The sequence below is a fragment of the Corvus cornix genome, chromosome 3 (genome assembly GCF_000738735.6).
Source record: "Corvus cornix cornix isolate S_Up_H32 chromosome 3, ASM73873v5, whole genome shotgun sequence".
Taxonomy (NCBI): domain Eukaryota; kingdom Metazoa; phylum Chordata; class Aves; order Passeriformes; family Corvidae; genus Corvus; species Corvus cornix.
The window spans coordinates 94233270-94250485 of NC_047056.1; the positions used below are offsets into that span (position 1 = coordinate 94233270).

A 17216-nucleotide genomic window follows, 5' to 3' on the forward strand; every position below is an offset into this window, starting at 1 on the left:
ACTAGAGTCTGATCTTCATGGTGCTTAAGGCTTCCAGAGTATCATCCTGCATAGAGTTGTCCACATTCCAAGAAGTTGTTAGTTAATTTTAGGATCTGAAGACAAACCCCTGCCACCCTTCTCTAGGCAACCTAAGATTTGCACTAGGCACCCAATTTTAGTGCTTTGTGGACCACTGTAGCAGACCTGACAGGGTGACAGCTCTGAGAGCCACAGCTCAATCCAGAATGCTTGGGGAACGAGACAAGATGAGCTTTCAGACTCTCAGCAATGTCACAGACAGCCCAAAAGCCTTGCAATGGAGTCGGTGTACCCTCTGTAAGTTGTCAACCCTAGGGATTCGTAGCACTTCTACTGCATGTGCCAGGATCTCCATACACATCATCACAAGCATCATATGCAACAGGGCAGTATGCATTCTGCAAAAAAATCACCAATTTCAACCCTAAGCCAGAAACATGATCTTCAAGATACAAGGAAATTGTTGTGGAATGGAAATCCAGCTGTACTGCTTCTCACAATACAATAAACAAATTAGAATTAAAATAAATTCCAAATTAAAAAGTGGCTTCATATGGTGAACTACTATTTGAACCTCACCTGATATGGAAGAATCCTAATGTTAGCCAAATAAAGTAATGCAAACACCAATAAACTGATTTGAACAACAATAAAACTACTGTGCACTTCAAAATACATCCTAGATCTAACAACACGTTACTATGCCAAAAATACAGTACTGGAAGGGAATCCTCTGGGGTCTTTTTGTGCCAAACCCACAAAAAAGACCTTAAGTCCACAAAAACAGTGAGACAATCTACAGTATCAGCAGCCCAGTTTCCTCCCAGCTTATAACTCATACTTTCTTATTTATAGCACATGCACAACTGTTTTAAGATTGAATAAACTAACCTTTAAGAAGTCTAGAAAGGCAGGTTTGGTGGCACAAGATTTCTTGAGAATCCCAACTGCTGTACTGAAGTTGTTTACATATTCACTGTATGCATCCAATACCATAGATTTAGAAAACTGAAAAGAAAAAAGGGCAAATCTTAACTGTAAATACAAAAGACCTCTACCAGCACAGCCATATAGATTTCTGGCTGTTAGGGACTTGCCTTGCTCAGAACTAAGGGCTTTGCTTGGCCTAGTGGTGAATATACAGAAATACTGCAGAAGACAGGTCAGAAACAGAAAGATATAACAGCTGTGAATTGCAAGAAATGTATTTACAGAAATTGCTTCATCTTGGCTAGAACACTAGGGCAGAACCTGAGGACTATGGGCAATCAAAGGGCATCCACTGCAATTTGAAGTGGCAGATGAGATCCCCTGATCATCTCACTGCCTGTCTTCCAGGTTAAGTGAATCAGCAAAGTCCCACAGCCTTCACATCCTGACTTCAGCTATTAAGGACTTATCAAAAAAGCAGACAGATTGCGTGGCCTGCAAACAGTCATGGGAATGGTAAGATCACTACCCATTGCCCTCTTGGTAATTTTATCCCTCTCTTTTGCAGAGCTGGTCTCACTGAGACTACCTAACCTTCAGTCACAACAAGAGAGGTTTGCTTTAAACAACAAATCTTTAGTAACTATTTCATTTTGGGAGAACTGTGATCAGATCCCAGTTCTCTTACAGCAGGCATGAAAAGGGGGTGATTTCCAGCACTTGGGTGGCAACAAAAAAAAGCACTTAAGCCAGAAGGCCGGCAGCCTTTTCCAGCCAAACTTTCAAGGCGAACAATGTCTTTCTATCAACCAAGGCCAGTTCTTGTTTTCTCTAATTTAAAGCAGTAGCTAATTCTGTCCTTTACTGAATGGATTTCCATTAATGATGGGATAGTGTTTTACAGATATTCTTTATCAGTGCCCCATCTCAGTTCAAACTCAGGAATTCAGGACATTACCTACTGTGGTTTCCTTCTACTTGCACACTACTAGGTATGACTACACATTTTTTAAGAGATGCTGAGCCTCAGTCTCACCTTCATTTTGGTGGGTTTGTGAATCTCTAATTTCTCATAAACTGTTTACTTAAATGTCTGAAAGATTAATCAAAGCCTGAAAACTTCGCTCACAGTCCTTTCACATCTGCCAACCAAGCGGAAGACACGTGTTGGTGTCAGTTTCCTTATCAGGATAGTACATGCATTCTCCTGACAGTTGCCACAGGCATTGGAGAATATGGGAATAAAGGAGCTAAGTTAGAAAGATAGGGAGACGGAAAAACAAGACTAAAACAAAAACAGATTATCTGTTCTGACACATTTGCTTACTGAAGCAACAAAGACATCACCGATCATTTCAACAGAGTCCCACTCAGATACACGACTCGCCAGTGCAATCTGAAACATTGAATGGCACTGAAGAATTTCCTTAATTCGATAAAAGACCATTTTAAGTTTTCTTTCACTCAGTAATTTTGGTTCCATATCTGAAAGGGGCTTCTCATATTGCTGTGGGGGAAAGAAAAAAGCAAACTGATTTAAACAAACAAAAAAATGGACTTCTACAAGCAGAAAAACCAACTTATGCAGCAGTACCCACACACAAAATCACAGAACATTTGGCATGAAGCATCTGCAGCAAAATCTGTGTCAGTCATATGACAGATTCTTTAATGATCTTTAATGATTCTTTTTCAAATATTCAAAATTTTAAAAGGCAAAAGATATTAAGGTACCTCCAGGATTCTTTTGAGAGCATCCACGTAATTCTTCTCACTATCAACTACAGAGCCCAAAATATACCTTCTCACAACCTGTTGAAACAACAAAGTTTTGTCCAAAGTTCAAATCAAGTAACACATTCATCATAGTTGGAAATGGTGATGATAAAATTCTCACATTAATAAAACAAAAGAAATACAAAGCAACTTCAGTACTGGAACTATAATAAAATACTGTACCTCTTCAAAAGTAATTAAATTAACTATTACTCTAAAACTACTTACTTTAAAGAACACAACAATTTTTGTATCAATATCTGCAATTTTTTTCTGACTGTAGTAATTCCAACCTTTACTTTTGAAACTTGTGTTTTGACTTTGGCTTTTAACAATGCTCTCAGGCACCTAATGCAATTTTAAGGGCTGTCCTGTGCAGGGCCAGGAGCTGGACTTCAATGATCCTATTGATCTTCCAAATCAGGATATTCTATAATCCTATGCACCTTAAATGTATATATGTAGGCATTAATGGAAACAATCACAGGTATAAGATGATGTTGACTACTTCAGTGATTTGCTACAACAAAAATAGGTAACAAGTTTTCAAAAACCACTCCTAAATTTTATTTTTTAATAGGTTTCATAAATTTATTAGAAGCAACATGAAGGGCAAACAAGAAAATACTAATTGCCTTTTAAAGTTAAGGCCATATAAACTGTACCACTGAGAAACTATCCAAGTCAGCATTCTCTTTTGGGCATTACCGTGCATAAGTGAAAACCCCCGTCTCATCTATATTTATGTGTATTGACAGAGTTGTAAGAGATTCAGGAAATGCTACCATATTTCATGTTAATAAACTACAGGCTATTTATCACACCTCCTTCTCCACCTTCTGCTCCTGTAATTCAGCTGAAATGAATGTGCGGGTGGCAGGACAGGAAGGACTGGAGAACTGATCTGGCTTAGAATTCAAGCTTCTTGACATCAATTAGATTTCTTGTTTGTTATAAGGATTTGTTTTCACCCAAATCCATTTCCTAATCCAGCTCATCCCAGAGTTTTCCAAAGGGGAACTATGAGGGAGAAGGCAGCACAGGGGTAGGATCAAAACACTTTCTGTAACTACAAGAGAAGGCAAAACTGCTCATTTTGCTATTTTAAGATAGCCTAAATGACCATGAAGCTCAAATCTCAGGCTTGCTTCTTTCTGCTCCAGAACCCCACAGCCTCCTGCCTCCTTCACCATGACTGCCTTTAAATTCTCCACACTTGTACTTTGCATTATTAAATGCAGGTTATGTGAGAATTTTCTTTCAAGTACTGGCATTTCAAAGGAGGACCTCAAAATTAACTGAGGCTTTGCTTGAAGATATATACAGCAAAATTAGTTGTGCCTAATCTGTGTTTAGAATGGATTTAGCAGTGTCTTATTTGGAATAGTGGATCATCTTTTCTGGTGAAGAATACTAATCCTACTTTTAGTCACAGTTCATTCTTCTGAAAAGAATAAATATCTGTAGAAATAAAAATTTCAAGCTATATAATACACAAAACGAATACTTAATAATGGCTTCAGGTTATTGCAATAGATATGAGCCTCAGCCCGAGCACTTGCAGGCACCAGGATTTAAACAGAAGCCATCATGCCACCTGCTGTTTGAAGCCAGCACGTCCCCAGAGCAGTTCTGCTGTGACCGGGCAGCTGGGCTGGAAGGGGTCCTGGCCTGGTGCACCCAGGACTGTGACCCCCTCCCATAGCCAGGCCTATGCTGGCCCCCTCCAAGCTGCTCCGCTGCTCCTGTGCACCCCAGCCCACCAGAGCCCTGCTGACCAGCAGCCAACCTCCCACACACAGCTGCTGCACCCCTCCAGTTCAGCATCACCTCCAGGTGCACACTGCAGCTGCCATCCAGATTACTCACACAGCCTTTAAATGCCACAGGCCCCTGCCTGCTCCTGAGGGACAGCACTACCACTGACCATCCGCTGCACTCTGTACCACGGACTACACTGAGCGTGACGTCCTCATCTGTTTCCCACCCACCATTTTAGTCCACCCATACAGACTGTACCTAACCCGCAAGAGTGCAGGAATACTACAGGAGACAGCTGAAAGCCCTGTTAAGGCAGAGGTAAGTGACAAACTTTGCTCCCCTCTGCCCACAAGCCAGTCTCCTCAAAGGCGCTCAAGGCACAAACAGACTCTGGTCCATCTATGCTGATTTTTCCCTCCTGTCCTACTGAACCCAGACATAGCAGCCAAAAGCATGTGCTCCATCACTTTTGTTGGGAGTGAGGTCAGGCCAGACTCATTCCTCCTTCTTGTGGGTAAGAGTGTGACACTTTTTCCCAGTCTTCTGATCACTGTGATTTTAGATGACTGAGAAAGGCCTTACCTGCAGCATCCTTAAATCCATCCCATCTGGTCCCACAGACACCTATATGCCCAAATGGCCTCAGTTCCCCCAGCTGCAGATCAGGCTTTGCTCCAGCAGAACTGCCTCTGGGCTCATGGGCTGAGTCCTGAGGACAAGCCTCACCAGTAAAACCTGAGGCAAAGGTAGCACAGTCTTTGACTCTTTCTCACTAGGTCTGTGCCCCACCAAGCAGTGTGTCATGTTTTTATCAGCTTCTGTTCGCTGCCAATGTACAGGTAAGAAACTCCTCACGGTTACCCCTCACACCTCACTAGCTCCAGCTGAGCTCTGGCTTCCCTAACTTCATTCCTGCCCACTTGGACAGCTCCTCCTGCGCAGATGAGCAATATATGTCATGACTTACACAACTATTACTAGTTTGTTCCAAACTATAAGCACTCTGGGGTTTTTTTGCAAAAGGGTAAACTTATTTATACAACACTACCCCAGTGAAACTCAAATTCCTATCTGAAAGAAGGAAAGAGCACCCAGACTGGTGCTGAAATTTCACATTACAATAAAATCTTACAGTAATGGAAAACAGTTTGGTAGTTACATTGTTACAAGATTAGCACTTCACTGTGTTAAACACCAGAGAAAAGTAAACCTCGCCCAAGTAAAAGGTAAAACAAACAAAAAAACCCCTGAAAATATACAGCCCTCTCCTCAACTGCCCCTTAAGCTTGTTTTTTGCTCATTTTCTGAAGGTACTGACCAACTAACTCATGACTTGACACCACAAGAAGCTAAAAACTCTCAATACAGTAACATGAACCCACAGGATTTATTTTCAGCCAAAATTTCTTAACTGATGGTGATTTCAGTATTTTTTAAGTGATTTCCACAGTCACCATACAGTTTGAGGTGGAGAACAGCAAAATGTGTTCTTCTGTAGACTTGATTTTATGGGGGATTATTTTTTTTAACCAAGAAAAACCTTTAGATTCAAAGAGCATACAGGACATTCTCTAGACTTTAAATGGAAATCCCAGAGCACCTGGAGCAACATCTTCTGAGTCAATAAAAATGCTTTAACTCTCTTCTTTTTTTAACTCAAAATCATCACATTTAGCTTAAATGTTCAGATAGTGAAACAATATAGTTCTTACAGATAATTTCATAATGCATGCCAGCATTTCACATCTCTGGGTGAACTCAGGATTGATGCAACTATATGCACACACACCAATTCTCAAAAAACTACTTTCTCAGTTCTGAATTTGATGTTCACTTAAGTAAAATGCCAATATGTTTGAAGACCAAAGGCACCTAAGAGCCACGGGTGCAGAGCAGAAGGGAAGAAAAAAGAGGCAGAAGACCATATTTCTCAAAGCTTACTACCTGCTGCTGTGATAATCCTTCAGGCATAGGAGTCATAATTGCTTCGGCATGCATACAGTCCACATCAATAAATAAATTTAGCTCTTCTTCTTCCAGACATGATGATCTGTGATCTACAAATAAATAACCAAAATGTCAGCTTCTACGTGTGGATTGAAAGAAGAAAAAAGAAAAAAAAAAAAAAAAGCAAAGACCCTATCATCCAAGCACAGTGATTATAAATTTTCACTTACCAAACAAAAGAAATTTCCCAGCACTTCTGTATCATCTGTGAAATCACATAAATACCACCACCAATAGGCGCTCTAATACAGAACATCCTTCAAAAGCATCCTAATATCCCACAGCTGGACACAGCCTAAGCATCTTTTGTTTGACCTCTACTCCCTTCTCTCAGCCAGGAGAATGGGGCTGTCCAGAGGGCAGGACATGACAATGAGGATTAAAGCACTGCAGCTCCAGGGCCAGCAGTTTTAAAATAAATGATCTCTGGGAAAAAACTGAAGACACCCATAATATGATCCAGCTAAAAAAATTCCATACACCCTTCCACAACTGAACTAAAGTAGCCAAATTCACCAAAATGTTTGCTTCCATCAGCAAGGAGTGAGGGATGCTGCACTGCTCTGTGAATAATAATTTTACTGAAAAAGCACCACCGAAGTGCACTGATAGGTGGCAGCACACAGCCAGCCAAACAAGCAGACACGAGGAAAGGAGACATAGAGAAAGAACAGTATGAGAAACTTAGAACAAAAAGAGAAATAAGGGAAGCAGATCTAATGGCCGGGAGAAACTCATGAGTTTAGTTATCAAATTTGTCACTAGCTCCCCGCTGATTTGGAAAGAGGTTATGGGATTCAACCATCCACAGACAGATGGTGTCTGCAACCTAACCGCTAGAAATGCAAGAAGGAATGCCAGGCCCACTGTAACACTGCCCTGCAGATCATTTTCATCTGTGCAACTGCAAGAAGTTGAGGATACATTTTTTGATCACTTCATTTTGTGTAAGTAGCTTTCTATATTCAATCTTTAAATTAAGTAAATTGAGAAACAGTCAGAGGTCATGACAGGGATGTTAGATGTGTCCTGGCCCATAACAGGTAAGATGCAACTTTATGTTACCTCTCTCAATAAAAATATCTTGTCCCACCCTTGTGGTTTTATCTTCCTAAAATTGTAGCTTTATAGGTTCTGAAGTCACTACCATTTAATTAGTTGGGCAGAAACTTGAGCAGAAATACATACTATCTCTCAGACTTATCCTGAAAAACTAGTTTAATTTACTACCACCTGTCTCTTGAAAAAATTGCCTGTGGACAGCTGCTGCCAAGGCTCAGACAAAGAACTGTCACTTGCTCTCAACTACAGAAAGAACACAAATACTTCTGTGGCTTTCTGATTTTACATCACTTTCTATTTTCCCTATCCAAAATCAGCTTTCATAAAAAATCATCAAACTGATTAAGCAGAACAGTCTTTTCCCCTACTTCCACTCTTAAGCACAGAAAGCATTATTCCTTGCCAATTATGAACTTTTTTAAATAGTCAACTACTCCTTCACTGAAAACCATGTCTTAACAGCACATTCTCCTGACATTCGAGAGTTATTTGATGGAGAGACCTGGACAGACTTAGTAACTGTGCTGATTTTGGCTGGGGTAGAGTTAATTTTCTTCACAGAGGCTAGTATGGAGTTATGTTTTAGATTCATGCTGAACACAGGGTTGACAATATAGAGATGTTTTTGTTATTGCTGAGCAGGGCTTACACAGAGCCAAGGCATTTTCTGCTTTTTGTACTGTCACACTGATGAGGGGGCTGGAGGTGCATGGGAGGTTGGGAGGAGACACAGCCAGGACAGGTGACCCAAATTGACCAAGGGGATATTCCAGACCATATGACATCATGCTCAGTATATAAAGTGGGAGGAAGGAGTAAGGGGAAGGGACGTTCAGAGTGATGGCATTTGTGTCCCAAGTAACTGCTGTGTGTGATGGGGCCTTGCTCTCCTGAAGATGGATAAGCACCTGCCTGCCCTTGGGAAGCAGTGAACTAGTTCCTTGTCTTTCTTTGATTGTTGTGGCATTTACATTCACTATTAAACTGTCTTTATCTCAACCCACAAGTTCTCACTCTTACCCTTGTAATTCTCTCCCCAGTGCTGGTGGTGGGGGAGTGAGCGAGTGGCTGTGTGGGGCTTGGCTGCTGGCTGCAGTTACACCATGACAGTAACTTATCATTTGCATACTCCAATCTACCAATACCTAGGTTGCACTGTTTGGTGGGATTTTTTGTTGGTTTTAAGTTGACTCTTCTCTGTGGTCCTCAGGTTTTTTTTCTTGCCCCAAACATAAAAAACTGCTGAAGATGCAATGACCATACTGTCATCTGAACTATTATACCAGACATTTTTGATATAGATCTGATTTCTTGCATCTAGCTCTCAGCTCCCAGTACAAAAATTTGCTACACCATCCATCTTCTTTCTCAGAAATTACTAGAGAATGTAACAAAGAGAAACACTGTAAATAGCATATACCTTGAGAAATGAAAGATTTTGTCCGAATGAAGGAACGACCCTTCTTCACAGCTGCTTTTGTCTTTTCAAGTCCATCTTTGGTACCTTCTCTAGCAGCTCTCATAAGCTTTTGCATCTGTAAGATAAAAAATACAGTCTACATGTTCAGTGAATAACAGGAAAACGTTTCAGCCAGCAAACTTTAAGCTATCAATATAGTCCAAAGTCAATGGATATATAGTAAGTAGAAAGAACCATGAAAACTCAGAGCCGAGCTCCTGTATTTCAAAATAAAATAAAAGCTGGAGACAAGGATTTAATTCATGGCAATACTGTATACAAGTGTAAAAGAGCAGAAATGCTTAAGAACCCTTCTGCATCAAACTTGTAAATTTTAAATAGTCTCAAATGTTATCTTATGCAACAAATACCTACTACTCACAGGTCATTAATGGCCAGAGGTCTTACCCATCTTTCAGTGTCCCAATAACTCATCCAAAGTATTTCTGATCTAAAGATAATCCCCTAGACTCAGTTATATATTAACTGTATTCTTAAAGAAACATTATTATGAAGGAAAAAGTTACAACTAATAACTTCATTCATTGAAGAAATGCATTGCTTTAATTAAGAATTCCATAATCCTACAGTATGCTACTACAGCCAAATGAAATTACATGGAACAAAAAAACCAAAAAACAAAAAACAAAAAACAAAGAAGTGCTGTTTTGCTGGAAAATGCTTATTAAAAACCCTGCTTTGTACCTCTTCTTTCCCAAAATGTCACCACAACAAAAAATCCCCACTACTGTTAGAACACAAACAAAGCTGTCTTGCTGCAATCAGGGAATTTCTGGGTTTGAGACTGAAGCTTTTAGCAAAAACCCAGTCTTTTCATACAGGCTCCATTTGGAATGGAGAGCAGGGAGATTCCCAATTTGATCCTGTGTGGCTGGAGGGCCAGGGCCAGGGCCAGGCCAGCCCCATGGAGCCAAGGTCTCAGAGAGGCACAAGGGTTGCACACCTGGTTCATGCTCTGGGATAAGGGCACCAGTCAGCAGGGAAAGACAATGCCCTATCTCGTTTTCTGAGACTGTTAACATTAAAAGTAAGCATGAGAAAAGGACCTTGACCAAGTATTTTTAAGACTATAGCAATATGATAGTATTTAAGACTTCATAATAAAAATTCAGCACATTTGGAATTCATTTCATACAAATGATTGTCTACTTTTTCAAGCTGTTATTAAAAGACAACATTGTCTGTGTTGGAAAAGCAATTATTTAAATGTAGCTAGTTACAAAAATCAACTACACTACCTTCAGCTCATGTTTTTGCTTTAGTTGCTGAAACTCTACTGCTCCCACAGTGTTTGACATCAAATCTTTCATCTTTTTTTCATAATGCTCCTTTAAACGCGTTAGGTCATGAGAAAGCTACAGTGTATAAAAAGACACAATCTTTTCAAAAAGCTGTAATGAAAACTTCATGCTAAAGCACTCACATAAATCATGCACATTACCCCATCTATCTACTGATACAAAGACAACTGAGGGAAGACTATCACTGAGAGAAGCTCCAGTCTGAGGAAGGGACCATCGCTCCTGGGCACTGCTGAACTCGCCCAGGTGCTTTTCTGTGAAGACAGGGGCAAAGCCACTTAGACTAAGGTAACTACATTGTTATATATATCTTAATTATACTGTGCCTATCTCTTAAAATCCACATGGAAAAAATACATCAGCTTTAACCATAAGCATTATTCACTGGAGCACAAACCCTAGTCTGTATTTCAGACTATCCTTCAAAACAGTGAATCAGAAGAAAACTCAGAGACTGAAGAACCTGCAGATATTGCTGGCAACTGAGAACAAGGAAATTGACAGGGCAGTGAGTCAGGTAAGAAGACACTAACAGGATTCATGGTCTTTTAATTTCCACATGCATCATAGCCTCATTGTATGAACTTGGGTGTAACCATCTCGTACATGAATATATTCATTTGCAAGGCAAGGAAACTATCACAGAGAAAGGAATGCTCTGGAATACTAATTACCATTTGTTAAACGTTTTGACAAAGATAGATAAAAGAGGTTAAAATGCTACCAGGAAAGAATAAAAAAGGAAAATATTTGGTGTGCCCTGTAATAGAAGTCCAGTGGAAAACCCCTCAGCTTGATATCAACAGTTACTCGGCAAGAGATCAAAGCCTCAGGAAAGAGAAGGCCTACTGAGTTGAAAACAAAGGGACAGGCCCAGCATGTAGCTCCACTAGGCTGGGTCAGGATGCAATTACCTCTAACATGATGATTCTGGCATTACAGCAGTATAATGAAGAATAGCATCTGGTTCACAGACTAGAAATATTTAACAGCACAAAAATCTTCTCTTCTTAAAATAAATTAGTAAATAAATAGAATAACAGAATAATAAGAATCATAATGAAAAAGTGACTTTGAGGGAAGTCATACTAGCACTTAAAATTAAAAATCCCACCTCCAACCTTGCCATACTTTTCAACTAACACTAAAATTAAAAGTAGGGCAAGTCCTTCACAGGCTCTGAAAGGCTACAGGGCAATGTGCTGGGCATATACTGTAATATCCATCACAAGACCTGAGGAGAAGTGAGAGTTAGTGCAAGGAATGGATACACAGAAAACGTATATAAAGTAGAGTAGTGCCTGTCCATGTCAAAGTGCCAGTGCAGGGAGGGCTGGGGTTGGTTTTTTGTGTTGGTTTTTTTTGTTGTTTTCTTTGTTGTTTGTTGTGGGGTTTTTGCAGCAATCCTAAAGTTTGTCTTTCCTCATTCTCTGCCAAAACCTTTCCCTAATTTCCCGATTTCTCCATCTCCCAGCAACCCATCCAGGTGCAGGAGTCTCTCTGACTTTTCCATCCACCAGCTTAAGTGTTCCTCACCTCCTCATTACCATCCTCATAAGGCAATCCCCAAAACCTTTTGTCAAAGGCCTGAAAAAACCATCTGCAGGGCAGTACCCAAGGGCACACACCTCTCCTGTCATCACTCCTCAGTCTCTTGCTCAGACACTCTGTGCCTGATCCTGGTACAATCACATTCAACCACTGCCAACAGTTTTCCATGACAGATAAAAAAAAAAACCCAAACAAACAGCTGCAACAGCTTAAGATTGTTCTAGTCAGAACAAAACCAAGAAAAAACAGAGGAAAAAGTACAGATTTGGGTGGGCTCAAGTCTTGCAGTTAATTGCTTACTCCCTGATTTCCAAAGGACAGGCAACAAGGACGGAGGTGGGGGGAGAGCAGATAACACATAATGCAGGGAAACACAGACAGCAAGGCTTTTATTCTCATCAAGATAAGAAACCTGCAAAATGAAAATAAGGGTCCTATGAAATAACACCCTGTCTGCAACCCCTGCACATTCCAGCCATGGGGTGCTGAGGCAGTTCACAACACACAGCTGCCAAGTGGCTCTTGGGGGCCTGTCCCTAGTCAGCACACACTGGGGAGCCTCTCACAAAGAGGGTACACGGTGGCAGAAGGAGAGGAGCCAAGGCAACAAGAATGCAAGGGCCCAGGACTTCTCTCCCTGTGCAATGGGAGAGATGCAGTGAGGACAGGCACCTGTGTCACCTGTGTCTTCCAGCCTCCTGCAGAAGAGATGGAGCCAAAGGTACCAGACCTGAGAAGTGTCACAGATGGATCACTTTAATCACGCCACCTCTCTTCTCTCCTAACAGGTAGAATTCTCTTTGATTACAAAAATTGTTTACTTTCAGAAGTTTTTTAAGCTCAGTCACTTTCAAACGACCAAAATGATGCAGATCTAAGACAAAAAGCTACGGAACACTGGTGAAGAGTTTTGTGACTTTCGAGCACCTAAAGATCCCAAACCTTCAATTCTTGTCAGGCTTGCCCTCATTTATTCTTCACATTATTTTCCACACTTATTTACCACTTATACTAATTCAGCAACTGCAAAAGCAGAGAAGGTGAGGAACTGCCCACAAGCAAAAATAATCTCATTTTTAATTTCATTTTTATCCAATTTGAGTTTTTTCTTTTTTGTAATAAGCTTCCATTTAATATTTTCACCTCTTCTTTTCCCTGTTACATTTAGTTGTGTACTGTCGCTTCCACACTGATTCACATCTCCTTTAAAAAGATGCTGTTGGCATTTGAAACTGAATTGAGGAAAAAAAGAAATATGGGTGAGAAAGGCAAGTGTTGGAAACCAGGATAACCTCAATGACTGAGCAGCACTGCAGGATACATACATGTCTCTTGTGGTTGCCTCGCAAAAAGGAGCTGGGAATTCCATTTTTACACTCAGAATCACTCTGCTCTTCATAGCTTTCAAACTCACTTGAGCTCCACCCATATTCCAGTGAGCTGTTTCCACCATCATCACCATTTTCAACATCATCATAAATCATTTCCTCTGCAAGAATTAAACCAAAATAAATAAAGCTACACTGAAATTTGTGCTTGTTTGAACACCAAAAACTTGCTCAGGATATGCTATAAAGAATTGTACAGACTTTTGTACGCACATTAAAAATTCTGAATTAAATACAATATTCAAATAGCCAAAGTGGGTTGTCTTTGCTGAAATAGAGCAATAAAAAAGGACAGTGCTATGGGTACACACCACGATCCTTTTAAAAACATGCACTACTCAAATGACACTGTCGTGTTGTCCAAATCCTACAACAAGTTTTAGAACTTCAGAGGAAGTTTGAACTGTAGCTATGAACACATCTGCACTGAGAAGCATCATCCCTCCATTTGTAAGCTTGCCATTTGTCCCTAGGGACATCAGCGCAAATGACAAATGCTAAAACATTGCAAGAATCAACCGAAAATGTCACTACTTCAAGCAGAACAGATCAGACCAAAGTAGCAAGAAAGGTGTTACACAATGGTATTTTATGACTCATCACCACCAGTCACTGGAAGTCTCCCACATTTGGCAGTTACCTTGGTCATAATTTGCTCTAAAAACTTGAGGTTGTTCAAGTGTTGAACTTTTCAAGATCTAACCTTTTCAAGTCTATATTGCAAAGGCTAGCCAAAGTACCTCCTGTTAAAGACACAGGTCTTTCCATTGGCACAGATGTCAAGAACATAAAACTGACTCAAAACAAAATGGAAAATTTAGAGCCAATTGCTTATCAGGAAACAGGAATGCACTCTACCTGCAGCATCATTTGTCATTACAAGTAGAAAAGTGTGGACATTTCTGCCAGGAATCACTATTGTCAGAGGTTAGGATGCAGCATTTACAACTGTCTCCTATTAAATTCAGGAAACAGAAGCTGTGCTTTTAAGATTGAAGTTTCATTTAAACAGAGAAAAAATATGTACTCAAAAGAAAAGCTGACGTGTTACAAATCCATCTAAACCCTGGATTTTAATATTAACATTAATTAAATTTTTTATAATTAACACAGCAGATTCTATACTAATCTGGAAGATTCAGATATTTTTAAAAAATTTTAAATCCCTATGCATCTCAAGACTGTCCTTAAAATATTGTTATTGAAGAAGACATCTTAGTGGTAATCTAGCACAATGAATAATTTAAAAGAACCATCATAGTAAGTCAAAATAAATCAAGATTCATGCAAGTCTAACTCCTGTGCTGTCAGTATTGGGGCAGGATTTATGCCATGACTGCGTGAAAAAAACCCTTTTTTTGGAATAGTTGTGTCTCCCTAACAAAAATATACAAATAATAAACACCAAGATCATGAATGTAGGAAGATGAAACTTCCCTTACTACCTATCGCCTCATAATTTTTCAATGTCTTTGGGGACAAAATGAAAGTCAAAATTTTAATCAATGTCTTATGGGTTAAGCTAAAGATTCTGACCAATATGCTCAGCAGAGCTCTGCTCCATATCCCATATCCCACCCAGTTCAGCCACCTGGGCTTGGTGTACATGTTTCCTGACTGATCAGCAACAGCACAAAGATGTCCCTGCTCAAAGTAGCACAGTCCACTGAGGGAACTTCCAGTAATATAAGCATTCAAGTCATGAATGTAAGACGGTACTTTCCAATAATAACTGAAAAAATCAGTAATAATTTGTAAAACACCTTGCCTGAACACTACTAAGGACAAGAAATGAAACTGTTACAGCTTTAAAGATTAATGTGGCTTCCACAAAAGAAAGCTTAAGTGTTTTCTTGATTCATTAACAATTTCAGTATCAAACACCTACACCCTCTGAGAACCATGACAAGTAAGATGCTGCATTCCCAGTAAGCCAATCCACTCAAAACACAAAATCAGTCAGTAGCAACTGATCTTTAAGCAGACTTCACTATACCCAAAAACTGCAAAACAAATCTGAGCAAGAACTCGATGAAATAAGCTTCTTGAGCCCTAACTCCATCATTCCCAGCAAAGGTAAAATCTTGACTCCAGAAAATACTTTGAGATCTATTCTGCCCCCTCCAAACATGGTCTCAACCATGAGGAGTGGACTACTTCAAAGCTGAAATAAAACACTTCTGTGGAGTCACAATCAAGATGGCAAACAGCCACCCTGGACCATCTCTTCCATCTACCAAGCACTTACAAATTGAAGGGGACTTTCAAGGAAGGAGCTTCTCTCTACAACCATGACAATGATACATTATCATACATCATCTAACTATTTAAAACACCCTTTTCCTAACTACCTTGCCTTGTTCAGGGCACTACAGCTACAACACCCAACACTATAATTCTCTAATATGCAGAATACACAAGCATTTGGAACAGTATCTATAAAACAAAGCAGAATTCAACTTCTGAGAAGTGTAGGAGACCTGCTGAGATAAAGTCTTTTAAGTGTTAGTTTAATTCTGAACTTTCTAAGACCTACCAATTATTGATACAATTCCATTTACATATATTTTAGGTACTTAATGAACATATCTGTTCAATATACATTCAAATAATTCCATTTTACATTGCTTTCAACATTACAAAGACCTCAAACCTGGTTCAGAGTCTGAATCTTCTCTTGGCACATCATCGTAAATTACCTCATCCGGGTCTAAAACCAAGACAGAAAAAAACCAAATTAGAAACTTCCTAAAATTTGAATGGGACCAAGTGCTTGAGAGACATTTGGACAAAGCCCTTAACATGCCTTTAGCTTTTGGTCAGCCCTGAAACGATCAGGCAGTTGAAATGCTGTAGGTCCTCTCCAACTGAAATACTGTATTTTATTTTAAAGAATTTTGGTTATATTGGCATATATGAATACAATGGAGATATGACTCACCCTCCACTAGCATTTTGCTTGCACATCTAATCTTTCCATTAATGCAATAATGCACAAAGCAGTATATGGTATTTGTGAAATTCCAGAGTTTTATCTGCATTGCTTATGATGACCTTTGCTAGCCTGAGAACAAAAATCCACTTCAACAGCCAGCATTTCTTCCTCCTTTTCACAGAAGTATGGAATGTTCTGTGCCTGTCGAAGGCTGCTCATTGCCTTACTAAATGCCTGTAGGAAAGCTGCAATTGACTTTTTAAAAAGAACCAAAACTAAATAATGTAATGTTCATCATAGTACATATTAAGAGGCAGAATGATGATGCAAATTCTTCAGTCACTTCACAAAATATGTAAGATGAACCTCCAGCCCAGTGGAGGACATAACCTGTCCTCAAACCACACAGTCTCTGTTCTGGTTTAAAATGCAGCTGCCAGCCAAGAATCAACAGCACACACCAAGACAAAGTGGCAACTCCTTCCTTTCCATCTCCTCCAAGTACTTATTTAACAACTACTGCACAAGAAGAGCAATTTCAAATACAGTTGCAGATCAGACTCTGAACTGGAGCTTATTTCCACTGCACATGCACTGATGGAGCCAAATGACTTCCAAAAAACAGTTACAAATGATTCCACAGATTCCAAAAGCTGGAAAAGTGAATGTTACCTTTATTCTGAAATACAATTTTATGACACTGTTGAATGTTCTAACTGGTACAGCTTGGTTCTGGAACCTATCTGAAAACATACAGTAAAAGTGAACATGGACATTCCTATAAAATCTGCTTGTGCACATAGATACACACATACTGCTGATCACAACCTAAAACTGACCGCCTCCTACAGTTGTACTTCAGGGCCCACTGATACTTACTTTCCATCCATGCTGTATTTGCAGGATCTGCAACCCATTTGGCCAGGGCATCGTCCTCTCTCTTGGTCTGGTTATCTTCACTTGAAAAAAAAGGCCATAAAATAAAAGTAAAAGTTACACCACAA

General features: G+C 39.8%; 1 protein-coding gene across 5 annotated transcripts in view; it reads right to left on the reverse strand.

Moving 5' to 3' along the window:
• The window catches only part of ARHGEF10 (Rho guanine nucleotide exchange factor 10), a 112135-nt gene that overhangs the window by 59364 nt on the left and 35555 nt on the right, over positions 1-17216 (reverse strand). For 4 of the 5 annotated variants that reach the window (XM_039568077.1, XM_039568078.1, XM_039568075.1 and 1 more), the window contains 9 exons: positions 17092-17171; positions 15931-15987; positions 13215-13378; positions 10276-10392; positions 8978-9092; positions 6433-6545; positions 2686-2763; positions 2279-2458; positions 913-1029 (listed from right to left, as the gene is read on the reverse strand). In XM_039568077.1, coding sequence (XP_039424011.1) covers positions 913-1029; positions 2279-2458; positions 2686-2763; positions 6433-6545; positions 8978-9092; positions 10276-10392; positions 13215-13378; positions 15931-15987; positions 17092-17171 — 1021 coding nt within the window. The remainder of the gene's footprint in view (positions 1-912; positions 1030-2278; positions 2459-2685; positions 2764-6432; positions 6546-8977; positions 9093-10275; positions 10393-13214; positions 13379-15930; positions 15988-17091; positions 17172-17216) is intronic. The other variant, XM_039568079.1, reaches the window with a different exon arrangement.